The 27,624-nt window shown below is 41.3% G+C and overlaps 1 protein-coding gene across 2 annotated transcripts in view; it reads right to left on the minus strand.

Annotated features, from left to right (window-relative positions):
- Positions 1–6,808: 6,808 nt before the first annotated feature.
- The window catches only part of LOC311232865 (ferroxidase HEPHL1-like), a 91,134-nt gene continuing 70,318 nt past the window's right edge, over positions 6,809–27,624 (minus strand). Inside the window, exons 7-19 of one of the 2 annotated variants that reach the window (XM_084319696.1) lie at positions 25,696–25,835; positions 22,060–22,191; positions 21,058–21,263; positions 17,431–17,575; positions 17,000–17,212; positions 16,073–16,289; positions 14,524–14,663; positions 13,222–13,350; positions 12,752–12,858; positions 11,257–11,491; positions 10,037–10,176; positions 7,985–8,138; positions 6,809–7,127 (exon numbers count right to left, since the gene is read on the minus strand). In XM_084319696.1, coding sequence (XP_084175822.1) covers positions 7,042–7,127; positions 7,985–8,138; positions 10,037–10,176; positions 11,257–11,491; positions 12,752–12,858; positions 13,222–13,350; positions 14,524–14,663; positions 16,073–16,289; positions 17,000–17,212; positions 17,431–17,575; positions 21,058–21,263; positions 22,060–22,191; positions 25,696–25,835 — 2,044 coding nt within the window. In that variant the 3' untranslated portion in view covers positions 6,809–7,041. Of the gene's footprint in view, positions 7,128–7,984; positions 8,139–10,036; positions 10,177–11,256; positions 11,492–12,751; positions 12,859–13,221; positions 13,351–14,523; positions 14,664–16,072; positions 16,290–16,999; positions 17,213–17,430; positions 17,579–21,057; positions 21,264–22,059; positions 22,192–25,695; positions 25,836–27,624 lie in introns of both variants that reach the window. The other variant, XM_084319695.1, reaches the window with a different exon arrangement.

The following is a 27,624-nucleotide window of genomic DNA, read 5'->3' on the forward strand; positions in this document are numbered from 1 at the left end:
ACTATACAGCCACACATAGGTGTAGAGAAGGCAGAGGTGGTGGAGTTTCTCTCTATGTTCAAAATGGTCTGGAATTTAAACAGAGATCTGACCTTGAAGTGAAGTTTCATGACTGCAACTGTGAATCTGTTTTTCTAGAGGTTCAATCTATTGCTCTGAATGAGAATAAAATAATAATTGTAGGTTGTATATATCGTCCTCCTAATACAGACATCAACAAGTTCAAAGGAGGTCTATTAGATATCTTGGAACAAGTTGATAAGGAGAGTAAAATGTGTTATTTACTAGGTGATTTTAATATCGACCTTCTAAATGAGGAAATAAAACACCACACATAGATGACCTCTCAAACATACTGTCTTCCAATTACTTTTATCCTTTAATTAGCAAGCCTACAAGAATAACTTGTACATCTTCTACACTAATAGATAATATTTTTACAAATGCATTCCCTCATGTTGTAAAATCCGGCATTCTTTATACTGATATCTCCAATCATATGCCTGTTTTTCAACTTTCTATTCTCCATGATAAGTCAATTATGTCTAAACCAAAGAGGTCTTCATTTCGAAGGTTCAATGATATAAATATTAACAACTTCAGAGAGATGTTGGCAGAATTGTCCTGGGAAACAGTCTATGAGGCGCAAAATGCAAATACAGCTTATAATCATTTTTATACCAAATTCTATTTAGTTTTTGTCAAATGTTTTCCTCTTATAACTAACAGTAACAAAAACGTTGCAAACTTGAACAAACCATGGTTCACCATTGAACTTAGAAAATCTGCGCTAAAGAAAAATAAATTATATAAAAAACATTTACAAAGTCCTGCTCCATTAAAGTATGCTTCATATAAGACACACAGGAATAAACATAATCATCTTCTTAGACATGCCAAATGGGATTATTATAGTGACCAATTTATTAGCTCTTCAAACAATATTAAATCGACCTGGGACACCCTGAAAACATTACTCAATATGAGACAAATCAAATCAAATCAAATTTATTTGTAAGGCCCGACAACACACGTTAATGTCCTGTCGTACACGTCATGGGCCGTACACGTCTTCTTTAAGCAAGTCAAGAAGAAACATAACAGTAAGTCAAGAACAGAACAAGAACACCATAATGTCCAACATATTTAAAATAAATGCAAATAAATGAAAGAATGCAAGCACTCCCAGACATACCCCACGCGAAGGTAAGGAAAAACTCACTAAAACCTAACAATAGGGAAAAAATTCTCCACAGGCAGTGTGGAGGAGAGAAACCTTAGAAGGGCCATTCAAGGGGGGAGTGTTGCAGACTAACAGTTGGTAAGCATGAACTCAAGTGTGTAGTGAAACACAGATGAGTGCATGCAATAGCAACTGAACATTTTGAAAGATTAAAGATAGAGCTGATAGCAACTGACATTTTTTGAAAGATTAAAGATAGAGCTGATAGCAAATCTATTTGAGGCACAGGGGCGGCGCAAAGAGGGTCGCGTCCTCCCCGTCTTAATCACGGTACATTCAACACTCCGGTCATTGCTCCGAGACAGCCGGAGACAGGGAGATAGGGGGCGGCGCAGAGAGGGTCGCAACCTCCCCGACATCATCCCCAGGCCATCATGCTGCTCAACGAACAATAAACACTATGCAACAACCATCAAATGCACACAGCACACACACACTCACTTTAAACAAACAACACACTGCAGCACCCACTCTCCGCACTTTAGATCACCTAAACACACTTTATATTTATTGGTAAAGGATTTGCACTACAACTCGTACACCTTACTGTAAATTGTACCTAAATTGTACCTCATCCCATTTCTGCTTTGCACTATATAGTATTGTATATTAGTACATTGCATAGTATATTGTATATTGTATGGTAACTCAGTTACTTCTATTCTGCATCGAACATTGTACATATGTCTATACTGAACACTGTGACCTCTATTTTTACTTATATTTTACATGCTATACTATTTTATTTCATACTTATCTTGTCTAGCACAGTCTCTGGAGCGTAACAGTAAGAAGCCTTTTGTATAAAAGTATTCTGTACTTCTGTATGACAACTATTAAAGAAACTTGAACTTGAAACTTGGACGTCCAGCACTCCGGTCACCACTACGAGGCCGCCGGAGACAGGGAGACAGGAGGGCACGCAGAGAGGGTCGCATCCTCCCAGCCTTCATCACGGGACGTCCGACACTCCTCTTCTCCATCCACAACTGAATTTCAGGATGGTACGGATAAGATAACAGAGCCATCCCAAATTGCGAATAGTTTTAACAACTTCTTCGTGAATGTGGGACCATGTCTTGCAAAACATATAGGCAATGCTCATGGTTCTCCAACTGATTTTATAAGTAAAGAGTATGCTTCTCTAAATGCTTTTGAGCCTGTAAAGACCTCAGAAGTACTTGATATTATTATGAGCCTAAAAAACTCTTCTCCTGGCCATGATGAAATTCCAGCCTCTTTGATCAAAAAGGTTGCATCTTCAATTATTGATCCTTTATCATTCATTTTTTCCATGTCCCTTAAATCAGGCACTATCCCTCAAGCCTTCAAAGTTGCCAAGGTTATACCGCTGTTGCTGTGTAGGCTGTATTTCGCCTAAAGGTACATGCCTAAGTAAATGGAAGATTGCTCCACTTCTGCAAGGTCAATTATCATGTTCTTGGTATCTAGGAACATCTAGGGACCTGGGGTATGTATTTCCAGTGTCAGAAATATTGTGTCTGTTACTAGGCTGAGTAAATTGTAATGAATAAATTAATTATGATTAATTATGATTTTTGCATCTTTGATCAAAAATGTATACGGGTAGGAGAAAATGCTCACTGAGCTCATTCACCATCACCACCTTATTGAGATCATGTGTACAAAAAATCTAAGCAAATGAATAAAGGGAAGATGATTAAACAGAAGGATTTGTAGATACAGTAATTAATGATAATCGATTTTAATTATAAATTCATATTTGACCTTATTATGGCCAAATCATACATCTATGGATAGGGAAAATGCTCCTCTTTCCAATGGCAGGGTTGAATCTGGATTTAGTCATTTCCTTGGGGTTTTTACGATAATTAGCATTTTCCGATAAATTCGTATTTCCGATAAATCGTATAAAACATTGGTAAAAATGAAAATATACACTTTGACTACTGTTTTTGATAGGGTTATGGTCTTTACTCTTGGCTACAAAAAAAAATTAAAAACATTAACCTCTTAACATCCAAGGGCCCACATGTGGACGATTCTTTGCCGACCTCTAGTGGCTCGGTGTGCATTTCTTTTAATACAATAGATAGAATTAAAGCCCTATTTGTTGCGTGTCGATTGCCCTTTCAGGTGACAAAATCCGTTCAGCGGTTCTCGAGTTACATGCTGATATGTGAGGCGTGCCCCAAAGTACGCAAAAGTACACATTACCACCCCCGACTCCCGGGGCTCTAGCTCCATCAATCATTTGGCGATCTCGAAAATCTTTGCACAGGGTTATAGCCAATGAGTGTGGCTTTCCAATGATACCCCATGATATGATAATTGGGGATCTAATACGGTCTCTATTGATCGATTTATGATAAAGAAAAGCAGGGTATTTTTTAAGGCTTGATGACCCCTCTGTATTCTCAAACTATCGTCCTATATTGATACTACCTTGTTTTTAAAAAATTCTTGAAAAGCTGGTATATAGTAGAATCATGAAACATCTAGATGACAACAATATCTTGTTCGAACATCAGTATGGCTTTAGAAAAAAATACTCTACATATATGGCTCTTTTGCACCTTAGAGAAAAATGAATATACCTTAGGCATTTTCTTAGATTTATCAAAGGCTTTCGACACAGTGAATCATGAAATTCTATTATCAAAAATGTCATGTTATGGTCTTAAAAAACAGGTTATACAATGGGTTGAGAATAATTCATGAGAATAACAGAGAGCAATTTGTAGTTTTCAATGGTAATCGATCACAGCTGGCTGTACTCAAATGTGGTGTTCCACAAGGGTCCATTCTAGGACCCTTGTTGTTTTTGATTTATGTGAATGATCTTGCAAATGCATCCAGTTTATTGTCATCTATATTATTTGCTGATGACACAAATGTCTTCGTCACTGACGAATTTTGATTCCATTATTGATAAAGCAAATTCTGGACTCCTATTTTTCCTATTGGTTTCAGTTAAACAAGTTATCACTCAATGTCAAAAAATCTAACTTCATTATTTTTAGAAATAAGAACAAAAACATTTCAGACGGAACAAAGATTTGTATCAATAACAATGAACTTGCACAAGTTTCATCAGTGAAATTCTTATGTGTCAATATCGATGAGAAACTCTGCTTTAAGAATCATTGTGAAATTGTTTGCAAGAAGGTTTCAAAATCGTTGGGCATTATAAAAAGGGTTAAAAAACAATAAAAAAATAGCACATTACTAACTTTGTATTACAGTTTAATTTATCCTCACATCTCTTACTGCACTATAATTTGGGCCAGCACTTACTTACAAACAATCCATAGAGCTCAGAAATCCTTTGTAAGAATTGCAACCAACTCTTATTATTTAGCCCCAACCAAACCATTATTTAAACAACTGCAACTACTCACAATTTATGAGGTCAACAAGTATCAAACAGGGGTTCTTATGTACAAAGTAATTGGTCTTCCTTTATCTTTGCCAATTTTTTTTCAAACTTATTTTGAGTTTAATTCTCATTATCATGCACATCTCACAAGAAGAAATAAAGACTTACGCATTCCTTTCTGTAGGACCTCTGTTGCCAAATTCTCATTTGTTTATCAAGGTGCAGTGATGTGGAATGATGTACAAAATCTAACAGAAACATGTTCCACTGTAAATATATTTAAAAGTAAGCTTAAAAAAGAACTACAGATCCTGTAGTCTATAGTATCCATGTGTATTTGTGTGAAGTCTTTTAAATTTATCCCCCCAACATTATAATAGTTGTATAATGCTGTATTGTATGTATGTGTGTATGAGAGAGGGATATGCACATGTGTGTTTGTGCATAATGGGGGGGGGGGGGGGGGGGGGGGTTGTGTAGTTATCCTATATAGGTTTAAGAGGGGAGGTCGCTTATAAGCCCTTGGTTTTTTTTTTTTTACCCTTCCTGCACATTTTAACTGTTCTTCTTTTACTTATTTTATTCCAGAATGTATGTTTGTAAGTGCAAATAACAATAAACAAAGGTGTTTAGGAAGTCAGTGAATCCTCAAGCTCTTCAATTACAACCCTGCACCTCCATGAATTAGTCAAAACACATATAAGCATCTTTTTTATTGCACATTCACACTTTGAATCACATATTTGGTAGTACAGCACAGTGCATTGTTTGCACAAGTTGTCTTAAAAAAATCATCTTTATATTAAAACACAAACAGATATCAGTATTGTTTGCACAAGTTGTCTTAAAAAAATCATCTTTATATTAAAACACAAACAGATATCAGTTTATTTGCAGTGTTTGCACATTCATAGGAAGTTCCTGTGTTCCTTGACACATTCATAAATAAACAACACTTATAACAGCTTCTTTTCACATTTCTGTTACATCTATGTCGTCCAATTTTCAAAATTACCCCCCCCCCCCCCCCAGCCCTTAGACAGAACAATTTCCTATTATTATTATTATTTTTTTTTTATTATCTTTTTCCTCCTTTCTTCTTCCGTTTTTCTCCCCTCCCAATGTTAGTCGTTATGCATATTCCCAATCCCCTTCCTGGTCGTTGCGCACTCTACCCCCTACCGTCGGTCTGGGAGGGCGGAGACTATCACATGCTTCCTCCGACACATGTGTACCCAGCCCACCACTTCTTTTCACCTGGCAGCGCGGACTCTCACTGGGAGAGTGTAACGTGTGGAAGGTCACACTACCTCTCTTAGATCCTTCCCTCGCTGTGCAGGCGCCCCGACCGAACTGTAGGAGTCACTGTCCACAACGACCCAGACCCACCCACCGGCTTCCCTCCCACTGACTCTGCCAATCGAGCCAGTATGACGGCCGGCCAAGCCGGAAGCAACGCTGACAGCTGGATTCGATACCAGTGTCTGTCTCTTGCGTTGGTGACGAGCGCCTTGTCCGCTGCGCCACCCAGCCGCCTACAATTTCCTATTTTTATAAAAGTGTGCACAGGGTTGCCAGTGTGGGTTTGAGCGTCTACTCCTGGTTCCTCCGTTACCGGCATCCACTACTATCTATTACTCTGTTATAGTATCTAATGAGTTTAATGTTGCTTTGTGGTGGCATTTCCCTTTAAAGTGGTAATCCATGAGATCCTCATTTATGTTTATTTTGGCGACATCTATTGGTGATAAGCAATCACTGCTGTTGCTATTTTGCACTGTATTGACTTGCTTTCCATCTTGAAGATTCATGCTAACTACTGAGTTAGTCTTCTATTCAGTACAAACAAACTGCTGGTGATTAAAACGCATCACTTCCCGTGTGCCGGATGATTATCCCAGGAATGTCCTGCCAGACACCAGTATTTGAACAGTAAATGTAAACGCATTCATGAACTGGGTGTAGCTAGAATCACTATTGTGTTATATAAAAATATAATTTGGCGATAGAGAGTGTCAAAATAGACATTTAATTATAAAAAAAATGCTTGAGATTATTACTTAATTAAGCTGTTATAAATGTGTACGGTTTGTTAATGAACACACCATGAATTTGTCATTGGTCATTTCTGAATGAGCTATATAAAAGTCCTCACAAAAAGTGTTACGCCCCCCCCCCCCCCCCCCCCCCCCCACACACACACACATGCACACACACACACACACAAACACACACACGCTCTCTCTCTCACACACATACACATGCTCTCTTTCTCTAACACACACACAGCAGATCGTTCGTCATTGCTACACACGTACATTTCCTTCTCTTTTTTAAGTCTTTGATGTGTTTTGCTATGTTGTGTATCTTTTTTAACTTAACCTCAAACCTTAGCCACCCAGCACAGTATAGCACAGTATAGTACAAGGCAGTCCCTCTAGTGCACCACGGCCAGCAGCAGCAGTCCCAGAGCGAGGGACAGGAGCAGGCCGGCTCTGGACCCCTCACCCCCCGGAGCTCCAGCTGAGGAGGAGAAGAGACAAGAGAGGCAGAGAATGAGATGACAAGCAAGGCCAACAAGACATTAAAGATTATACACTAATTACACGTAGAGCTGCTACTAACGATTATTGAAGTCATCGATTCATTGGTTAGTAACAATTACGTTATTGATTACTTAATCGGTGCATTCTAAACTATTCATTTTCATCCCCAAAAACCCAGACAATTGAACATTTTCATTTATGTACACTTGTGTTTTATTTTCCCCATGAATGCGTCACTGACATCGTGCTAAAGCATGCATTTTAACAGAGCATTCCACACGTTAACAGAGCATTGGTTTTAACAATCCAAGTTCTTCTGAATTAAATGTTTCCATCAGAGTAGATGCGTTGGAACATTTAACAGCCACCAAAGGAATGTTTCCAAGCATCAATGTTTGCAGTCATTCTTTGCAGATAATGTTTTGTAGTACATTTATTGGATTCAGTCAATTAATCATGACACCCCTAATAATCTGTGATTTTCCTTTGAATAATATACAATATATATATTTGTATTATTTAAAGGGAGTTAGGAGATAAAAATTAGCTAAAATGTTACCACGTGTAGTAGTGGACTGGACATTTTCTGGAAAAAGTAAGTTAGATGTCATAGTTAGATACATTTTCACAAGTAAATACACGCACACACACACGCGCGCGCACACGCACACACAAATACACAGCCATGGCTTCATGCATAGTGGGGACATTCCATAGCCTTGCATCCATTCCCTAACCTTAACCATAACTCGACTACACACCTAACCCTAACACTTATTCTAACCACAACACTAAAATAGAACGAGAGATAAAGGGAGAGAGAGAGACACAGACCTCTGATGGTGAAGGTGGTCTCCATGCCAGCGTGAATGTGGTCGGTGACGTGACAGTGTAGCAACCATGTCCCGGGGTTCCTCGCTACCATCTCTATAGTCTGAAATGTCCCCGGGAAAAGGTCAAACACGTCCGCGCGGTGAGCCACGTCCATCTACCCCACGCATCAGGGTGGTGAGACCAGCAGAGAGGGAGAGGAACAGAGAGAGACAAGACCTGTGTTTAGATGGTGGCCATTTATAGGGTTGTAACGATACACACATTTTCAGAATGCGAATTAAAATTTGTAGGTCACAATTCAATTTGATTTTCGATTCTTCATGCATTAAAATGCTCAAATACTAATTATACATGTGTATGTGTGTGTGTGTGTGCTTGTTCCCTTCCACTCTACAATGATAGGATGGAGGCAGATGCCTGGTTTAGAGGACACACTGGTGAAAAATGTGAGACTTAGGGAAGAGAACAAAAGAAAATACAATTTTCAATATGGATGCACTGTATTAGATGTAATTTATTTTTTTAAATGTTCAATACTGTATCGTTACACGCTTAGCTTTAAAAAAAACATAACTCTGCTGGAGTCACATTCTGTTCAGTCTTGTTCACATTGTATTTCCCAAATTAAGAGATGGGGAAATTGCTGTAGTTGTTGGTGATAATAATAATAATGTTATTTCTGCCAAAGAAAGCTCATGCTTTGTTCTACCGAGCCAAAGAGCCTCATTTTGATAGAATCAACAACACTCACATTGGCGCTGGTTTTGCTGTCATCTCTCATTGAAAAATAGATATCCAGTTTGCCATCTACTGAACCATCATCATGTCAACGAGACGTTCTACTTTCTACATCTCAGCATCCCAGTGTCTTCTAGGCTTTGCTTGTACAGTTGCACAGTGTCCCCCACCCACCCACCCCTCCTACCCAACCCCCCCCCCCCCCACCCCCCTACCCAACCATCTACAATGTAGTGTCCCCCCCCCCCCCCCCCACCCACCCAACCACCTCCAATGTACAGTCCCCCCCCACACCCCAACCCCACCCCACCTACCCAACCTCCTCCAATGTACAGTTTCTACGTCAAATGTATATACTCTCTTTTCTGGACTCTTTTCGTATCACAAACAGTACTGTATTTGCAAATCTGGTATGACATAAATGTTTAGATGTAGCAGTACTGTCTATCTGTATGTCATGTATTTCATATATGTTATGATGAATTGAAAATGGGGGACCCTGATGTAAACAAGACGAAAGTCTTTCTCTGGTCTGCATCCCCTTAACAATTGTATGTATTGAGCTGTACTGTACTGTACCCATTCTGCAATCTGTTAATAAAGTTTTCAATCAATCAATCAATAGGACCTGGCAACCATCAATCAGCTCCACAAGAACTTCATCATTATCTCACTAGGCTGGTAAAGATATGCCTCCTAAAATGTCTAAACGGAAGTACAGGCTACAGGCTTTCCGGTTTCGACAAAACAATTATAGAAACGTGTGCACAATATTTCCTCGTTTAAGCCACTGCAACGGCTTTGCCTGAAGAATTTACTACATGACCGGGACGTTCTAGCTTGTTCTAGCTTTACTGTACATTGGAAAGACTGGACCAACATAACAATAGAACAGTGGCTCAATTTATCAACAGATCATTCAAACATTGAACAACTCACTGCTACAATAATAAAATAAAAGCATGTCACCCCTTTCCGTATCACTCATATTTACGACTTATTAACAATCATTTTCAATAATACTTTTCAACACACCACTAACACAGTCCTACAGTTGGATCCTCAGGCTACACTTTCACCCCTACACATAAACACGTTGGGCAGGTTTGTGTGCCCACCATACACATGCACGCACACACATACACTGCACACTTGTATATAAAGGATAATGATAGTGATAGTTATGATGATGATGATAGTAATGATGAAGGAGAGAGTACCTTGGATATAAAGGATAGTGATAGTGATAGTGATGATGATGATGATGATGATGATGATGATGATGATGATAATAACAGTGATGAAGGACAGTACCTTGTAAATGAAGGTCTCTGCGTGGAAGTGGACGGTGTGCATGTCCACCTCGTTTCCCATGCCCAGCAGATACCAGTCTACTGTCTGTCCCGCTGTCATCTCCAGGCCATGGAGATTACCATACAGCCTGCCGTTGATCCCTTCAAAACACACACACACACACACACACACACGCACACACACACACACACACACACACACACACACACACACACACACACACACACACACACACACACACACACACACACACACACATTTGACACACATTAAATTTTTCTTTCTTTTTTTTCTTTTTTTTTTATCTTTTTCCCCCTCCTTTTTCCTCCGATTTTCTCCCATCCCAATGTTAGTCGTTATGCCAATTCCCAATCCCCTTCCTGGTCGCTGCGCACTTACCCCCCACAGTCGGTCTGGGAGAGTGGAGGCTACCACGTGCTTCCTCCGACACACGTCCAGCCAATCAACTGCTTCTTTTCACCTGGCAGCGCGGATTCTCACTGAGAGGGCTTAGCGTGTGGAAGGATCACACTATCCCACTTAGATCCTATCCGCGCTTAGCAGGCGCCCCGACCAAACTGTAGGAGTCGCTGTTTACAGCGACCCGGACCCACCCCGCCAGCTTCTCCCACCCTCTAATACTGCCAATTGTATTAGTGTGAACGGCCAGCCAAGCTGGTGACAACCCCGGAGCTGTGAGCCACCTGACCGCCTTTTCAATTTTTCTTTCTAATAATTTTCAGCTCATGTGCCTCAAAGATTCTGCTGATCGTGCTTGAGATGGGGAACCTACTGTAGATGAGAAAGCACTCGTCCATAATTACAAATAATGACTTGTCATTGAAAGTTAGTAAGTATACTGTAATTGGGAGGAGGACACCTGTTTACACCCGATTACGCCACACCCCTCGGGCAAAGAGCGTTAGTTGTAGAAGGGTCGTGGAGTCATGGACCCAGTCTACAGTAAGACACATGTGTTCTCCATCTCCCATCTCATCCCCCTTTAGAAACCCTGCATGTCTCACTGTTCCCTGATGCCCCTCTGCCCTTCTCTCTCCCCCATCTCTCCCCTTCAGGCCTAGGCGTTCCTGGAACCTTTCCCCTAAGAAGCCTCTCTCTCACCCTCACTCTCGCCCTACTGTAACTCTCACCCTCTCTCTCTCTCTCTCTCTCTCTCTCTCTCTCTCTCTCTCTCTCTCTCTCTAAAGTCTCTCTCTCACCATGCATCAGGTTGCTCTCCTCAAAGTCGTCGTCCGGGATGAAAGTGTCTGGCTCCTTGCCGAGGTATTTTCTGATATTGTCGTCCAGGAACCAGGACTTGTTCTCATCGTACACCATGAAGAGGAGAGCGAACTCTCTGTCCACGTCCTTCCTCTGTCTCTCTGCTCCCACGGCGCGCCCCAGGGTCCCGCGCCTGCACACCACCAGCGGGCCCAGCAGGCCGCTGTACAGGTCCTGTGTGAACGAACGACCACACTCTCTCTCTCTTAACCCATTCAGGTGTGTACATTGTTTTTCTTTTGGGTTATGTCTTCTCAGAAATCTATCTTTGAATTCCAGAGTTCTATTCGCCTGATTCACTTCGCGGCCGTATTGGTCAAGTTTGATGCAACGAGGGGTTAGGTTGCGGAAGTGGCCGTTCACTTCGATGTTACAACTTTGCTATAAAAATGGCATCAATAATCTAAATAGTGAAAACAAAGAGGCATAATGCAAACTTGGAATTACAAACTTGTGATTTTAAATATAATGGACGTGAATTAGTCATCTGCTCATTGACATGCGTTCATATCGATCTACGAAAATAAAGACGGCTGCAAAGTGAATACGGCGAATAGCTTTCAATGGTCAGTAGCCATTGTGACATTACCATTAGAATGTTCAGTTCTCAAAATTCTTTAACCTTCTGTAGTGTGGTAGTGAAAGGGTTGAACATAATATTGTAAACTGGATGCTTTCATGTAAATAAGTAAGGGATAATCAATAAGTACGTGTGCGTTAAATGGTGTTAAGGCACAACGGGGAGCCAAAGAACCACCCGACACGTACCTACAAGTTCATTATTCCGCTTATACCGCGGTCATTTGCCAACAATATAGAATAAAAGCATTTGCAAATGTTTGGTGAAAGTTTTGCACTTTGCCATTGGTGTGTTTTCCTTCTCAATCGTTAGTTTATCAAGTCGATAAGTCAACTGTGCTCACTGCAGTTAGTTGTCTCAACCAACTAACGGTCAAAGTCTATACTATCCAGTAAAAGGAAAGGATCTGGATTTGGATCAGTACTCTGTATCGAGCCATACTTACTAGATATTGGCTTTTTTACCGATATCCGATACACCGATATTGTCCAACGCTTAATTACCGATATATGCAGGGTTCCCCCCCCCCCCCAAAAAACGGAATAATTTCAGGTAATTTACATTACATATCTCTTGTCGTGGAATTAACACAACATTATGCATACTTTTGACAATAAATAAAACAAGAATTTGTTCTTACTTGCTTGCCTGGGTAAATAAAGGTTAAATAAATGTAAAAACCGATACCGATAATTTCCGATATTACATTTGAATGCCAATATCGGCCCATAATATCGGTAGGCCGATAATATCGGACATCCCTAATACTTACAGTTTAGGACTAAGAATTGGTGGTAATAATAAAGTGGTATCGGTGCCTCCTCCTAACAGAGTATATATGCAGTATAATGTACCTTGATGAAGTCCACCGTGGAGTAGTAGGCATAAGTGATGCAGTTAGGATCCGAGACTCCTGGACCGGAGCTTTCTGGGATGTCCCACCTGAACTCTGTCATCTTGCCTGACAAGAGAACAACGCAGTGCATGTATACAGTAGCCTATGTATATTATCTCACTCACTCAGTTTGTTTGTCAGATACGCATCAGCTAGCCTCGCTTAAAACTCCGGGAGAGGTGTTTTTGGCCAACAGCTAGGCTAGTGGTCCGTATCCGCTTTCATTCATTTGTGCTAGGCTAGCTTGCAGCCGGATAGCTTTCAACTGAACACATTGGTATCTTATCTTCTTGTCTGACTCTGGAGAAGACGGTAAGTGCATTTCCCATAATGTTGCCGTGTTCCTTAAGATGAAGATTGTTTTTGCACTGGTATTCCCTCCAACACACAACAATACTAATTTCTCATTGTCTCAGTCTCTTTTCTTACCTGGTTCAACTGGAGTGTGCATGTCAACGGTCTTCACTCCGTGTGCGTGCATTGAGTATGACCTGTTGCTGGCTTTGTTCTTGAATGTGATCCGGATCTGCTCTCCTACCTCTGCTCTCACTGCTGGACCTGTTGGGGTAAAAGACAAGACTCACTACTGGACCTGTTGGGTTTGAAGTGTATTGACATTTAAAATGTTATTGATGATTCTCCTTCTCTTGTCCTATGTTTTGTTTAAGGCTCATGTTCATTGTTTACCACTTTGAAATAAAATCTAAACATTTTGGAGTTGAATAAAACTGTGTCGTGTGTGTGTATATACAGTATACAGTGTATATATACGTACATATAATCTATAATTAGAGCTCTGTAGAATGAATACATTTAACCGTAACCTCAAAATCAAAATTTGTATAGAATCTGAAAATGTGAGTGTCACTACACTACACTACACAACAGTATGTGTTACAGCCTTCCACCCGGTTTTTGAACCATAAGTCCTGCGCTTGCCAGCTTAAAAAGCATCAGTGCTACTGATTCAGCCAAATCAAACACATGCACTTGGATGAAGGGCAGTATTTCGGAGGAGTGAGTTTAACAGACAGTCACTTGTGTAGTACAGTGTGTAGTAATGTAACTGACCAGTAGTATGTAGTAATGTGACTGACCAGTAGTGAGTAGTAATGTTGCATACATGGAACCATAAAAACCCAAATGATCCACTAAAACGAGCCCCTTTACTGGGTTTAATGATCACACCATTTTGTACATGTACATGTACTTTATACGTGACAAATAAAAGCAACTTGAACATGATGTGTAATTTAATGTAGTATGTAATGTAGAATGCAAAGTAGTATGTAATGACGCAACATTTAATTTAATGTACTGACACTTGCATAACAAGATGTCGTCACAGGGATGATTGCAGATATGCTAAGTTTGTCTCTGGGCCAAATACGTTTGTAGTAAGATATGATTAAGTCCAGAATTCAACAACTGTTTACACTGTAGGAGGGAGATAACAGAGGATAAGAGTGAAAGCATTTATCAGAATAGTTACTCTTACTCTCTAACACTAACTTATAGTTAATGAAATTATGAAATTAAAACATTTCCCATTTGTCTGGGAACCCCTGGAACCCCCCCCCCCCCCCCCACATGGGACCCCACATGGGACCCCACATGGAGAACGGCTGACCTAGTAAATTTTATATATTTTTTTTGCTTTAGGGGAAACAGGGAATTAAGTCAAAAGAATAAGCAATAAGAGCGATAAGAACACAGCTAAACATAATTTACCCATAATTCCAAGGTGTATCTGTTGTGGCAGGCGCTCCTTCTGCATACTGAAGGTCTCGTCGGTGTACTCTCTGTAAACCACCTTCTTGTAGCGAGAGCCAATCCTGTTCTCCCCTTTCTCCACAAATATACTGCCTGGACTGGGAGACAAGCACCAATAGGCCCATTTCACAGCAGCCATTTTTACATGTCATAGTGTGTGAGGGGCTGTCTGTATGTGTAACTGGGAGTAGTATGTGAGAAGACAAATTTCAATTGCCTTGTGTAAATTGACAATAAAGCAAATCTTCTTCCTCTGTATGCAGTGATAAAACAGTAAAAACTGAAATAATGTATTTGACAAGAAATCCAGCAGGATTCTTGCATGCATTATACGGTCATTATAAGTCATGCATTATAAACTTTGGTTTAAATGGTTAATTTAAAAAGGTATATTGCATGTGTAACATACATTAAAAGGTTGGAACAAGGTGTATAAACATAATATGGAATATACTTCATTTAAGAGAAGAGTTTTCCAAAAACCTTTGGGACTTTCTTTGGGACGCCATATGTTTTCAGACAAAGTATTGTATACAGTATGTTAATATAGCAGGGTTCGGATCAAATAACTTTCGATCAATTAAAAATGTAAACTGTAATTGCTGTTTAATTGCTGATGACGGAACATTCATTCTCATTTACTTGTCAACAGGTTGGATAATAACAACCTTTTTATACTGAAATCTTTTTCAGTATTTGAATTGAAAGCCGTTTCTGGAATTCACTGAATTGAAAATGAATTGATCCCAACCCTGCAATATAGTAATTCATTATATACTGCAAGGAGAGAGGTGAGGTGAGAGATGTCACGCACACACACACACACACACACACACACACACACACACACACACACACACACACACACACACACACACACACACCTACACACACACACACACACACACACACACACACACACACACACACACACACACACACCTTGTGGGGACATTCCATTGACTTGCATCAATTCCATAACCCCTCACCTTAACCGTAACCATAGTAACACTACAATTAACCTAACCCTTCCTCTAACCTAACCCTAAGCTAACTTGAACTTTAACCCAATCCTAAACTTACCCTAACCTTAGACTAACTCTAACCTCTAAAACACATACACACACACGCACGCACGCACGCACACACACACACACACACACACACACACACACACACACACACACACACACACACACACACACACACACACACACACACACACACACACACACACACACACACACACACACACACACACACACACACACACACACACACACACACACACACACACACACACACACACACACACACACACACACACACACACACACACACACACACACACACACACACACACACACACACACACACACACACACACACACACACACACACACACACACACACACACACACACACACACACACACACACACACACACACACACACACACACACACACACACACACACACACACACACACACACACACACACACACACCTGTCTCCCGGCATGGCTTGGTGTTTCTCCAGTTCCCATGTCCTGTCGGGTGAGTAGTCCCACTCCACCTCCTCAGCGCTGATGAAGTAGCGCACCACCTTGGACGGCTCTGTGTCTGCGTGTGTGACGCTGCGGCCCGGGCAGGCCTTCACCTCGTACTGATGTCTCATTCCACCGGAGAAGTGGTCCGTCACGCGACAGCTCACTTCATACACGCCTGGGAGACATTAAAGGCCCAATCGGTGATCCAAACGGAAACAAGTGTGTATCCCCAAGCAAAGTTGATTGACTAAGCTTTTGGACTAGCACTAGACAAAGCTAGACTATTCAACAATGTATGTGAATATACCCATATTGTAAAAAGAAAAGGCATACAGTATGTGTGCGTGTGTGCGTGTGTGTGTGTGTGTTTGTGTAGAGAGTAATGTAACTGACCAGTAGTGAGTGGTAATGTACAGTAACTGACCAGTAGTGAGTGGTAATGTACAGTAACTGACCAGCAGTGAGTGGTAATGTACAGTAACTGACCAGCAGTGAGTGGTAATGTACAGTAACTGACCAGCAGTGAGTGGTAATGTACAGTAACTGACCAGCAGTGAGTGGTAATGTACAGTAACTGACCAACAGTGAGTGGTAATGTACAGTAACTGACCAGTAGTGAGTGGTAATGTACAGTAACTGACCAGTAGTGAGTGGTCATGTACAGTAACTGACCAGTAGTGAGTGGTAATGTACAGTAACTGACCAGTAGTGAGTGGTAATGTACAGTAACTGACCAGTAGTGAGTGGTAATGTACAGTAACTGACCAGCAGTGAGTGGGTACAGTAACTGACCAGTAGTGAGTGGTAATGTACAGTAACTGACCAGTAGTGAGTGGCAATGTACAGTAACTGACCAGCAGTGAGTGGTAATGTACAGTAACTGACCAGCAGTGAGTGGCTGCATGACAACAGCAGCCGTGGTGTGTGGGAACAGGCTGAGTGTGTCCCGGGTGGTCTTGTGTCTCTGGAAGGTGTTCCCCTCAAAGTAAACCCCATGGATGTCGGCCTCTGTCCCCAGCCCAAATGTGTACCACACGACGGTGTCCCCGGAACACATCTCCAGGCCACGAAGGTTCCCGTACATGAGACCATTCACCGCTGATGAGGAGACATAGAAAAAGGGAAAATTGTACCACTTAACCCTTTCAGGTGTTTTTTGTTTGGCATTTATTTTCAGAACTCGTGACACAAAGTAATGATGCACATTCCAACAACAATAACAACAACAACAACAACAACAACAACAACAACCACACACACACACACACACACACACACACACACACACACACACACACACACACACACACAGTTACCATGCATCTTATTGCTTTCTTTAAAGTCTTTGTTGTTTGGGTCGGTCTCATTGCTGCCGAATTCCTCAATATTGGTCTCCAGATACCAGCTCTCATTCTCGTCCAGGACAGAGAACATCAGGAACAGCTCCTTGTCCACGTTCTGCTGCTAAATAACAAAACATGTTAAATGGTAAATGGCTGCATTTATATAACGCTTTTATCCAATGCGCTTTACAATTTGTTCCTCACATTTGTACCCATTCACACACCGATGGCGGAGCAGGGGCCGACCTGCTCATCGGGAACAATTACGGGTGTCTTGCTCAAGGACACTTCAACACGCCGCCCGGGGGGAGCGGGAATAGAACCGGGAACCTCCGGATTACCAGACGACTGCTCTACCTCCAGAGGCACTTATTTAACACGCTAAAGGTTTCAGCTACACTCAGGGGCGTCATTTTGGTATGGCAAGGTATGGCACTCGCCATACCTTGGCAAAAAAAAAAAAAAAAATAAATGTATTACAATTTTTTATGTTGATTTAGAATTCGAATGTCAACATTATGAACGAAGCTTCGAACTATTCGGTACAGCCCTAGCATGTTTTGATATTGTCAATTATCTCTCTTTTACTATGTGACTTTTACTGTGACTAACTGAAATATGCCAAAAAAAAGGAAAATGGACATAGGGACGTTTTTTTATCAAAGGGCAGCAGAGACAAGTGATACAGGGACACAGGTAAGGTCTGGCTTAGTGATTATAATAGTGCAGTTCAGCATTCAGTGACCCATACTTTTTGTGAACGTGTTTTTGATGCTACATTCTGTTGAACACACACCTCAAAACCGTACCTAAGGAAAATTGGCTCAATTGCAAGAAAAGTAATAGACAGTTATGATATTACATTCTGCATAATTCGTATGCAAAATATTGTGGTTCCCTGCTTTAGTCTGTTGACACATTTCTATACTAAAAATGCTTGTGTAGTCCTGTGTCATACCTAAATGTCATATAACTGAATTGTATAGAAACAACTCACCAAAAGTGACTATTGCACAACTGATTTGACAAAAAAAATCCACCAAGGGGGGGAAACACCCCCTTCACCCCCCCCCTCCTCGCCATACCTTGCCTTTTACTGAACTGCACTGTTAAAACACCAACATTTTAGCTACACTGTTAAAACAGCAGCATTTCAATTATACTGTTAAAACACCAACATTTTAGCTACACTGTTAAAACAGCAGCATTTCAGTTACACTGTTAAAACACCAACATTTTAGCTACACTGTTAAAACAGCAGCATTTCAGTTACACTGTTAAAACACCAACATTTTAGCTACATTGTTAAAACACCAGCATTTCAGTTACACTGTTAAAACACCAACATTTTAGCTACACTGTTAAAACACCAGCATTTCAGTTACACTGCTCGCATATGCCCCCCACTGGCCGGTTGTAGGGAGGATAGAAGCATTGCATCACATGTCCCCTCCGATACACGTGGAGGCAGCCTGTCACATCTTTTCACCAGCCAGCACGGACTCTCATTTGGCGAGGTGTAACGTCTAGGACGCTCACACTGCCCCCGCTATTTTCCTGACTTTGCTGTGCAGGCGCCCCAACCGACCTGTAGGAGTCACTGTTCACAACGACCAGACTACCACCCTTCGACTTCCCACGCGCTAACTCTGCCAATTGAGTTAGTATGACGGCCGGCCCAAGCCGGAGGCAACGCCGACAGCCGGATTCGAACCCGGTGTCTCTTGCGTTGGTGACGAGTACAATGTCCGCTGTGCCACCCAGCCGCCTGGATATATATAAAGAAACAGTGCTAGGAGGGAACGAAGCCCAAAGGGCTTGTACAAAGTTCCACTCCCATCCCATCAATGTCCATAATTATATGAACGAAATACATGTAAACATGGTCTAGAAAATAAACTCAAAACAAGATCAGAGACATAAGGCAAACACTATAGCGAAAAAATGGAAGATAGACACGGATAGATGTCATGTTCAAAACAGAGCAACAAGAGCCAATAACAAGAAGGCAAAGGGGAGGAGAATAACATATGAAAAGTATATTATTAAGAAAAGGAACAAAATAAGCAGCCATATATGCAACACTGATGCACAGGAGTAACTTAATATGTTGATGATGTATGATGAAATTAAATGAGATTTTAATTGTTTTTAAAATATAGATAAGGAGGTTGTTGACCTCAATGATGAACTTAGAGTGTTCCAGAGTTTAGGACCTCTAAAGCTAATGTTGTATTGATGGCTAGATGTCAAACAGAAAGGTAAGTGGAGTTTATTACTATGGTTTGTTGGATATGAGTGAATTTCTGATGAAAAATTAAGAAACTATGGAAGGTATCAGGAAGATATTGCCTATTGTTTATGAATTTGTATATGAATGAGCATGTTTGAAAAGTATTTAGTTTGTCAATTGTTAGTAGGGAATATTTGCAGAACAGATGTGCAGATGGTTCGTATCTGGTAGAGTGAGAAATCATCCTGAGGAACCGCTTCTGGATTATGACTCATTTGTTTAGATATGATGGATACGTTGCAGGCTCAGCCCAGTCTATATTGCAGTTAAGGTAAGGAAATAAAAAGCTATAATACAAGATGGGCAGAGGGGTGTATCATTGGGCAGACCTTTCTCAATATTCCAAGCATCATCAGACTTTTTGCAGACATTATCAATGTGGTTATGCCAATTCAACCCTTCATCTATAGTAACTCCTAAAAATGTTGTGCATGGCACTTGGAGAATTTAATTTCCATTAATTCATATTTTAGATTCTTCTTTAGGGTAGTACTTATTTTTCTTGCAGACAACCATGAAGTACATTTTTTTGACATTTAGAGTAAGCTTGTTACGTTGAAACCAATTAGAGACTATTTCTAGTTCCTCATTCACGCATTCAATCAGGGACTTGAAATCATGATGAGTAGCTATAATATTGGTGTCATCCGCGAATAATAATGGAAATAGAGTATTACAAGACATAGCCAAATCATTAATGTAAATAAAAAATAATATAGCTCCCAGAATAGAACCCTGTGGAACCCCGAAGAGGATCCTTGATTTAATAGATGAGCATCCATTGGAAAACACAAACTGCTCGCTGTTGTCTAAATAGTTTGTAAACCACTTGAGGGCAATATCCTGAACACCATATCTATTAAGTTTAGAGATGAGAATGTTGTGAAGTTTAGAATATTTGATCATGTCTATTTTATTCTATTATTATTTGTATTATTTTGCACAATCAAGGCGGGCATGGCCACCTTCATTTCACTATATGTTTCGTGTATGTAGTATGTGACAAATAAAACTGTGCATACCTACTAAATAACTTTATTAGGGCTAGGTGATAAGGAGGACATTAATATCACAAGTTCACAATTATCATGAGGATTTATTTTCCCAATAGGTTTATATTATGATATCCGCTTAACTTTGACGAATTGATGTTCATCACACTGAACTGCATGGTAATATAAAGGGTGATATCAAACCAAACCCACTCTCTAGTTTTCCTATAATAATGCTATGCCTGACAGAGACAGAGGAGAGAGCCAGAGACAGTCGGAAAAGGAGAGTATAAACATAAAAGAGCAGTTCAACACCTGGGTTCCATTCTTCCTCAGTGTGCCTCTCTTGCACACCAGCAGGGGGCCCACTAGTCCAGAGTTGGTGTCACGCACAGGCTCGCTGGCAGAGTAGTATAGGTAGGGGATACAGGCAGGATCAGAGGGGGAGGGACCTTCTAACACCTGCCACTCATAGACGAAGGTCTCACCTTTCCGCACCTGGGAGCCCGGGTTGTCAACTCCTATCACACATATAGTACTATAGTCAGTAAACTCCTATCACACATAGGGGTGAATTCACAAAGGGATTGCGCTGCTTTTTCTGACGCTATGCCTGTGCAATTTTATTTTTTATAAAAACCTTGCTATTCACAAAGCACTCGCAAAGGGTGAACTACCGTGCTAACTGCACATTGCCATAATCATTGCATCTCTGTGCGTCTGTGCTATTTGCGGGTATTTAAATGAGGTAATATGGGCGGAAAATGTGTCCCTTTCTATGCAATTTAGCCCTGTTGCAAAAACACTCCAATTCACAAAGATTGGCGCTAATTGCCACACACAGTTAAAGTGAAGTTAGAGTTCTAGAGTTTCTATTATAGAAACAAAGAGCTATTGATTCGTCAGGACTTCCGTTTCGCGATCAGATCATTTGCACAACAATATCTTTAGTGAATAAGTCCTTAAGACGGAGCACATAGCAGTTAAGGGTGCTGGCCGCAATCCATTCTTTGTGAATTCGCCCCATAGAGAGTACTATAGTCAGTAAACTCCTATCACACATATAGTACTATAGTCAGTAAAGCTGCTACTTCTGCCATCATCATCATCATCATCATCATCAGCAGCAGCAGCAGCAGCAGCAGCAGCATCATCATCATAATGATAAGAATTCACTTTATTTATAGAGCACTAACTCACTCACTCACCCACTTAGTCACTCAGTCACTCAGTCACTCAGTCACTCAGTCACTCGCAAACCAAACGAACAGACTGACTAAATCAATACAAAGGGCATGTGAATGTGTTCTCTCTCACCGTCCTCGTAGGCGGCTCCCTGGTTGTGTTTGTTGTAGTGCAGGCCGTGAGGTTGTATGCTGTAGTTCCCATCAGCCTTGTTCCTGAACGTCACCCTCAGAGTGTCTCCTTCCTCCACCCTCAGGACAGGACCTATAGAGCAGACACTTCTATTATATATCATAATTACAATTATGTCCCAGTAGTGTAATATCCAAACCGCAGGCGGCTGCAATATTTGTTAAAGCCAGGCGAAATATGCGTCAAAATACCATTTTAAATGAAGTACTGTGGTGCCACTGAGACTACAAATCATATTCTACAGACTTAAAGCTGCACCGGGTAGGTTGGGGGAAATAAAGTCAAGTAAGTCATAAGTCAAAATCATAATGTCTTTAGTATTGAATACATGAAGGGTAAAAGTCTGAAACCAGAAGCTATCTGTTTGGCTGTGGTACACCTACCATCCACCACCTTTTCCACACAAGAGGCAAGAGCAATGTTGGTTCAAGTATTTGCAACTAGTTATTGTAGAGGTACTTTCTTCTTCTCAAAAGTACCCGGTGCAGCTTTAAAAAAAAACATCTTTTGGTACAGATGCCTGCAAAAAATAATAACACCATTATAATTTCAATTGGCTTCTCAATGAAAATGAGAACAACGACGCAGACATGATCATTCCTCCTAATATTGTGAATCACATCGCAATATCAGTTCAAATAATCAACAATTTAGATATTTTTTCTTGAACTGAGGTAATGGACCGGACACATTCCTACTGAGAAACTGGATTTGTGAGATGTCATTTGAGATGTCTGTGAGAAAGAGAGATGGAGCAAGATAATCTGATATGATGGAATGTGAACAATTGTGTTTCCTGGTGAACAACTCAAAGACAACCAACTCATTGTTTCTCGTACTGGAAATGCTGAGCGTGCATGCCAAGGATTCTCTGACAAGCAGTGTTTATGAACAAATGGTGAATGGTCTGCATTTACATAGCGCTTTGTTCTGGCTTTACAACTTAAAATTCGAAAATGTATTGAATATGTGGTGGTTATGATCAGGGCTGAAGTTGAATAAAAGATGTATGAAAGAAAAAGCATATCATATTTGTATGGCATTTTTGAAGAGGACAATTTAGTTCCCTAATGGTAAGAGTGAGTATTTCTTTCAATTTGACATTACAAAAAACAGAAAATCCATCGAAATCAGTGTTGTTGCTAATCATCGACATTATGCTAGCCTGTAATAATCCCCCCCATAATAATCCACTTAGCATTTGATATATTGAACATATTTACATTTGTGTGTGTGTGTGTGTTTTTTTTTCTTTTTTTTTTTACAATAATTTGTGATGCCATCACAAACACTGGCATTTAACACATTCCCTGCCATGACTTATATCCATCAATATAGCCAGTCTGCCACCACTCTAAGCCTATGGAGATGTTCACCTTCTTTGCAGGGCTATAACTTTTAAAATTGTATTGCTAAATTGACATTACTATGGTAACAGTAAGAAGCATTTTGTATAAAAGTATTCTGTACTTCTGTATGACAACTATTAAAGAAACTTGAAACTTGAACCCATTCAACATCGATTATCTATCGTTCAGGATGTAGGAACGTTATACTTTTTCATTCATATATTCATACAAAAATACCTTCTAGAATATAAGTATGTTTTTATCGTTTTCTGCAGTAATTCCTAGAACGTGAGCTATAGGCCTAAACGCATATAGATTATCGATTGCCGTCTATTCCCTAGACACGCTATATTAAAAAATTCAACTGTACATGGTCGTATACGTTATGCGTCATCATGCGCGGATGAAAGGGGGGGGGGGGGTCATTTATAATTCCGTGATCGTCAGTAAATGCTTTATGTAGTATGGGTGATATATTGATCAGATCGGTTTGCGGTGAAATGAATAGACAATTGGGCTGAAAATTACGTCAGCGTCCTCTTACCGTTCGCCGACGAGACTGGAGGAAAAATATCCCACTTATTTGACGTCAATCTCCTAGATCCATTTCCGGTTTGTATTGCGCAATAAACGCCCAAATCGATCGATTATTGAGTTATGGCAGCGATCCATATGCACACCAGTGTATGTCTGGAGTCCCGCAACATGTGACTGCCGGACGGATTTCCCAGATGCACCGATTGCCACTTCCGGTTGTAACTCGCCCGATCATCCACCAGGCGGCGGTATTGAGGCGTTGCAATATTGTGATCTATCTATAAATATGATCTCAATATCGCTGTACAGCGTGGTTTGGCAGACAACGCATGGCGGGCAATAACGCTGTACAACGTGAACGGCGGTTGATGTGTTAAAGGGTACAATAAAAAAAATGCCTGCACCAGAATGTAGGAAATTAAGTCTTTGTAACAAAAACATTTCCTGGTTGGGGACTCCCAGACCCCCGCTTAAAAAGTGGCCTGACTGGGACTATATTTCGCACTATATTTCCCGGCCTGAATTATTTCCCCAGTCCGGCCCTGCCCACCCTTTCACTGCAAGGCGCCAGCCAGCTGGTCTGGAGTAGTTCGGGATTAAGTGTCTTGTTCAAAGAGCAGTTCGGGATTAAGTGTCTTGCTCAAGGAGCAGTTAGGGGTTCAGTGTCTTGTTCAAAGAGCAGTTAGGGGGTTTAGTGCCTTGCTCAAGGACACTTTGACATGACGGTGGGAGGAACCGGGAACCTTCGCGTTACCAGGCAACCGCTCTGCCTCCTTAGCCACTGATGGCTCCGCAGAAAACAGCTGTTCCAGTGCACAACATAAGGCTCGAAATAGCTAAAAAAAAATATATACAAATTAAATTATTGTTTTCTTTAGGGAATATCTCAGTTGGGACATCACTGCAGAGGAAAGAGTATTTCCCAGGGGGCCTGTTCAGCTAGAGATCGAGCAAACTGGATAACAGCCTTGTGTCTCTGGGGAATACACAATGTTACGTTTCATTTGGTTTGATCAGTTTTAATCAGACTTATCAATGACAAGAAACGTTTCAAGCTGATCCAATGTTTTATATTGTAAACATTTTAAATATCATATAGTCTAACACATGCAGTCTAACACTTTTATACGTATAACTTCAACACCATAAGTGTTGCGATACAACACCTTTAAATAAATATTAAGTGATTAAGTAAATATTGATTTTATAAACACTTGTGTTCAGTATCAACACAGTTGACAAGACAAGACAACACAGTAAACGTAGATTCTAGCAACACTATAAACAGCACTTATAATAGTGTGAATGTCAAATTGAACAACTCTAATACATGTTTAGTATCAACACATTATGGAAAATGGGTTTTTGCCATGTATGGATTTGGCCATCTGAAAAGTTATGTAGGCGGTAGGCGCTGCGGACAAATGTCCAGTATATGTAGGCTACTCCTTGCTGTTCAGCCAGGGTTGGAAGTCTTAAGTTTAACAAGCTTAAACAAGCTGTTCAGAGTTATTGCCCAGGGTGAACACTAACCAGGAACTGGTTACCTAATGTACTGCCACGTTTGTAAAAGTGTTTTACTATTGGGTGTGGTGTAGCCAGGCAGTCAACAAAAACGGCACAATACAAGAGAAAATAGTGTATACTGTATGAGGGCCTAGGAGGGAAGTATGAGAAGGCTGAGACTCACCCAGGATTCCTAGGTGTTGTGTCTCAGGCATCTGAGGTGTTCTGGTGGTGAAGGTGCTGTCTGTGTAGGCCCGGTAGACGACCTTCAGGTACTCTCCACCAATCCTACCACCCGTCGTGCCAAAAAACACCTCTGATGCACTGGGAGAGAGAGAAGAGAGAAGGAGAGAGAGAGAGAGAGAGAGAGAGAGAGATACAGAGAGAGAGACAGAGAGAGAGAGAGATATATACATATATGTACTATATTATCAGATGTCGTTTTTTCTTTCTTTCTTTCTTTCCTTTATTTTCTATATGCTTTGGCAACACAGATTAAATAAAGCAAGTTGAGAGAAAGAGAGAGATAAGTGAGGAGGAGGAGGATGAAGGGGAAGGATTAAGGCTCAATCACAGTCCAGACGTAAACGGACCTGACTGCATTAGGCGATGCGAGAGCGAACCTCAGCATACGTCCTCATAGGCATGTCTGCACACCATTCAGCGTTTCCGTTCGCATGTACCTAGAGTCTGCATTCATACGGCTCGGCACGCGTGCCCGGGGTCAAAGGGCACGACTGGCAGCTGGACTATGAAAGGCAAGCGGCCGCGGACGTCCGTATAGAGTGAGCCCTGTTTTTCCGGAGCCCTACCCACAGCCGTAAAATCATGTGAATCCCTACCCTCCTTCAAAACTGCTCTCAATGAGGACGGCTGGGTGGTGCAGTGGGCAAGGCGCTCACCACTAACGCAGGGGATGCTGGTATCAAGCCCAGCTCTCGGCGTTGCTTCCGGCTTGGCCGGCCGTCATAGTAACACAATTGGCAGTGTTAGAGGGTGGGAAAGCCGGTGGGTGGGGATTGGACGTTGTGGACAGCGACTCCTACAGGTCGGTTGGGTGACGCCTGTACAGCGGAAACAGGAAATAGCGGGGGCAGCGTGAGCCTCCCACGCGTTACTTCTCGCCACTGAGAGTTCGAGCTGTCTGGTGAAAAGATGCGACAGGCTGCCTCCTCGTGTACCAGAGGGGACACGTGATGCAAGGCTTCTATCCTCACTACAGCCGACCAGTGGGAGGCATAGTCTAGCAACGTTCAAGACAGGGGAGGGGAGAATTGGATTTTTACGAAATTGGGATTGGAGAGAAATAGAAGAATAAGGAGAAAAAGTGGATAAAAAAAAAAACTGCTCTCAACGAGCACCTAGGGGGGTGGCTGCAATTAAAAAACGGGCCCCGGTAAATGTCCAAAGACCATGTGAGAGAGGGGGGAGGGGAGGGTACGGGCTGCAGGAGGATCCCTGCAGGCAGGAGAAGTGATGCTGAGGCCTAACAAAGAGAGGCTTCTGTGGCTCCTGGTGTGATTCAGGGGTGTGGAATGTATTATTACAGTGCAACTGAACAGAGCAAACAACAGGCCAGGTGGAGGAAGGGATTGAAGTGTTTCATGATGGGAGGGGAAATCAAACACCAAACCAAACAGTTTTACACGAGACACCATCAAACCGACTCCCTGCGGGGGGACGCCTAGCGCGTAGACCGTGACATTAAAAAGCTGCGCTGTGCAGTTTGGAGAGGGAAATTAGTTGACATTATTTTGCGGGAGCCTGCAATTAGTTTACAAAACATTATACACTATACATGTAATTCTTAGAATTATCTCATAATATTATGTCATCATGAATCAAAACAAGGTCATTTTGAGGCACAGTGAACCAAATGTAAGCCAACATTCTAGGCCCTGGATGATATTCCTTTGAATAGTAAATACAGATTACCGTAGTCAATAGATATAATTGGACACCGCCACCAAAGCTCCAGGGTCTGTAGCACCCATTTCATCCATACTCTCTCCTATCATACTAGATGTTTATGTACAGTACATATTGTGTTGCTGTTTTGAAATATTGAAACAGTCCGGTGTTTGTCTTGCTGTTCCTGTACACTGTATGATCA

This window comes from Notolepis coatsorum, assembly GCF_963971535.1.
Source record: "Notolepis coatsorum genome assembly, chromosome: 8".
NCBI classification, from domain to species: Eukaryota; Metazoa; Chordata; class Actinopteri; order Aulopiformes; family Paralepididae; genus Notolepis; species Notolepis coatsorum.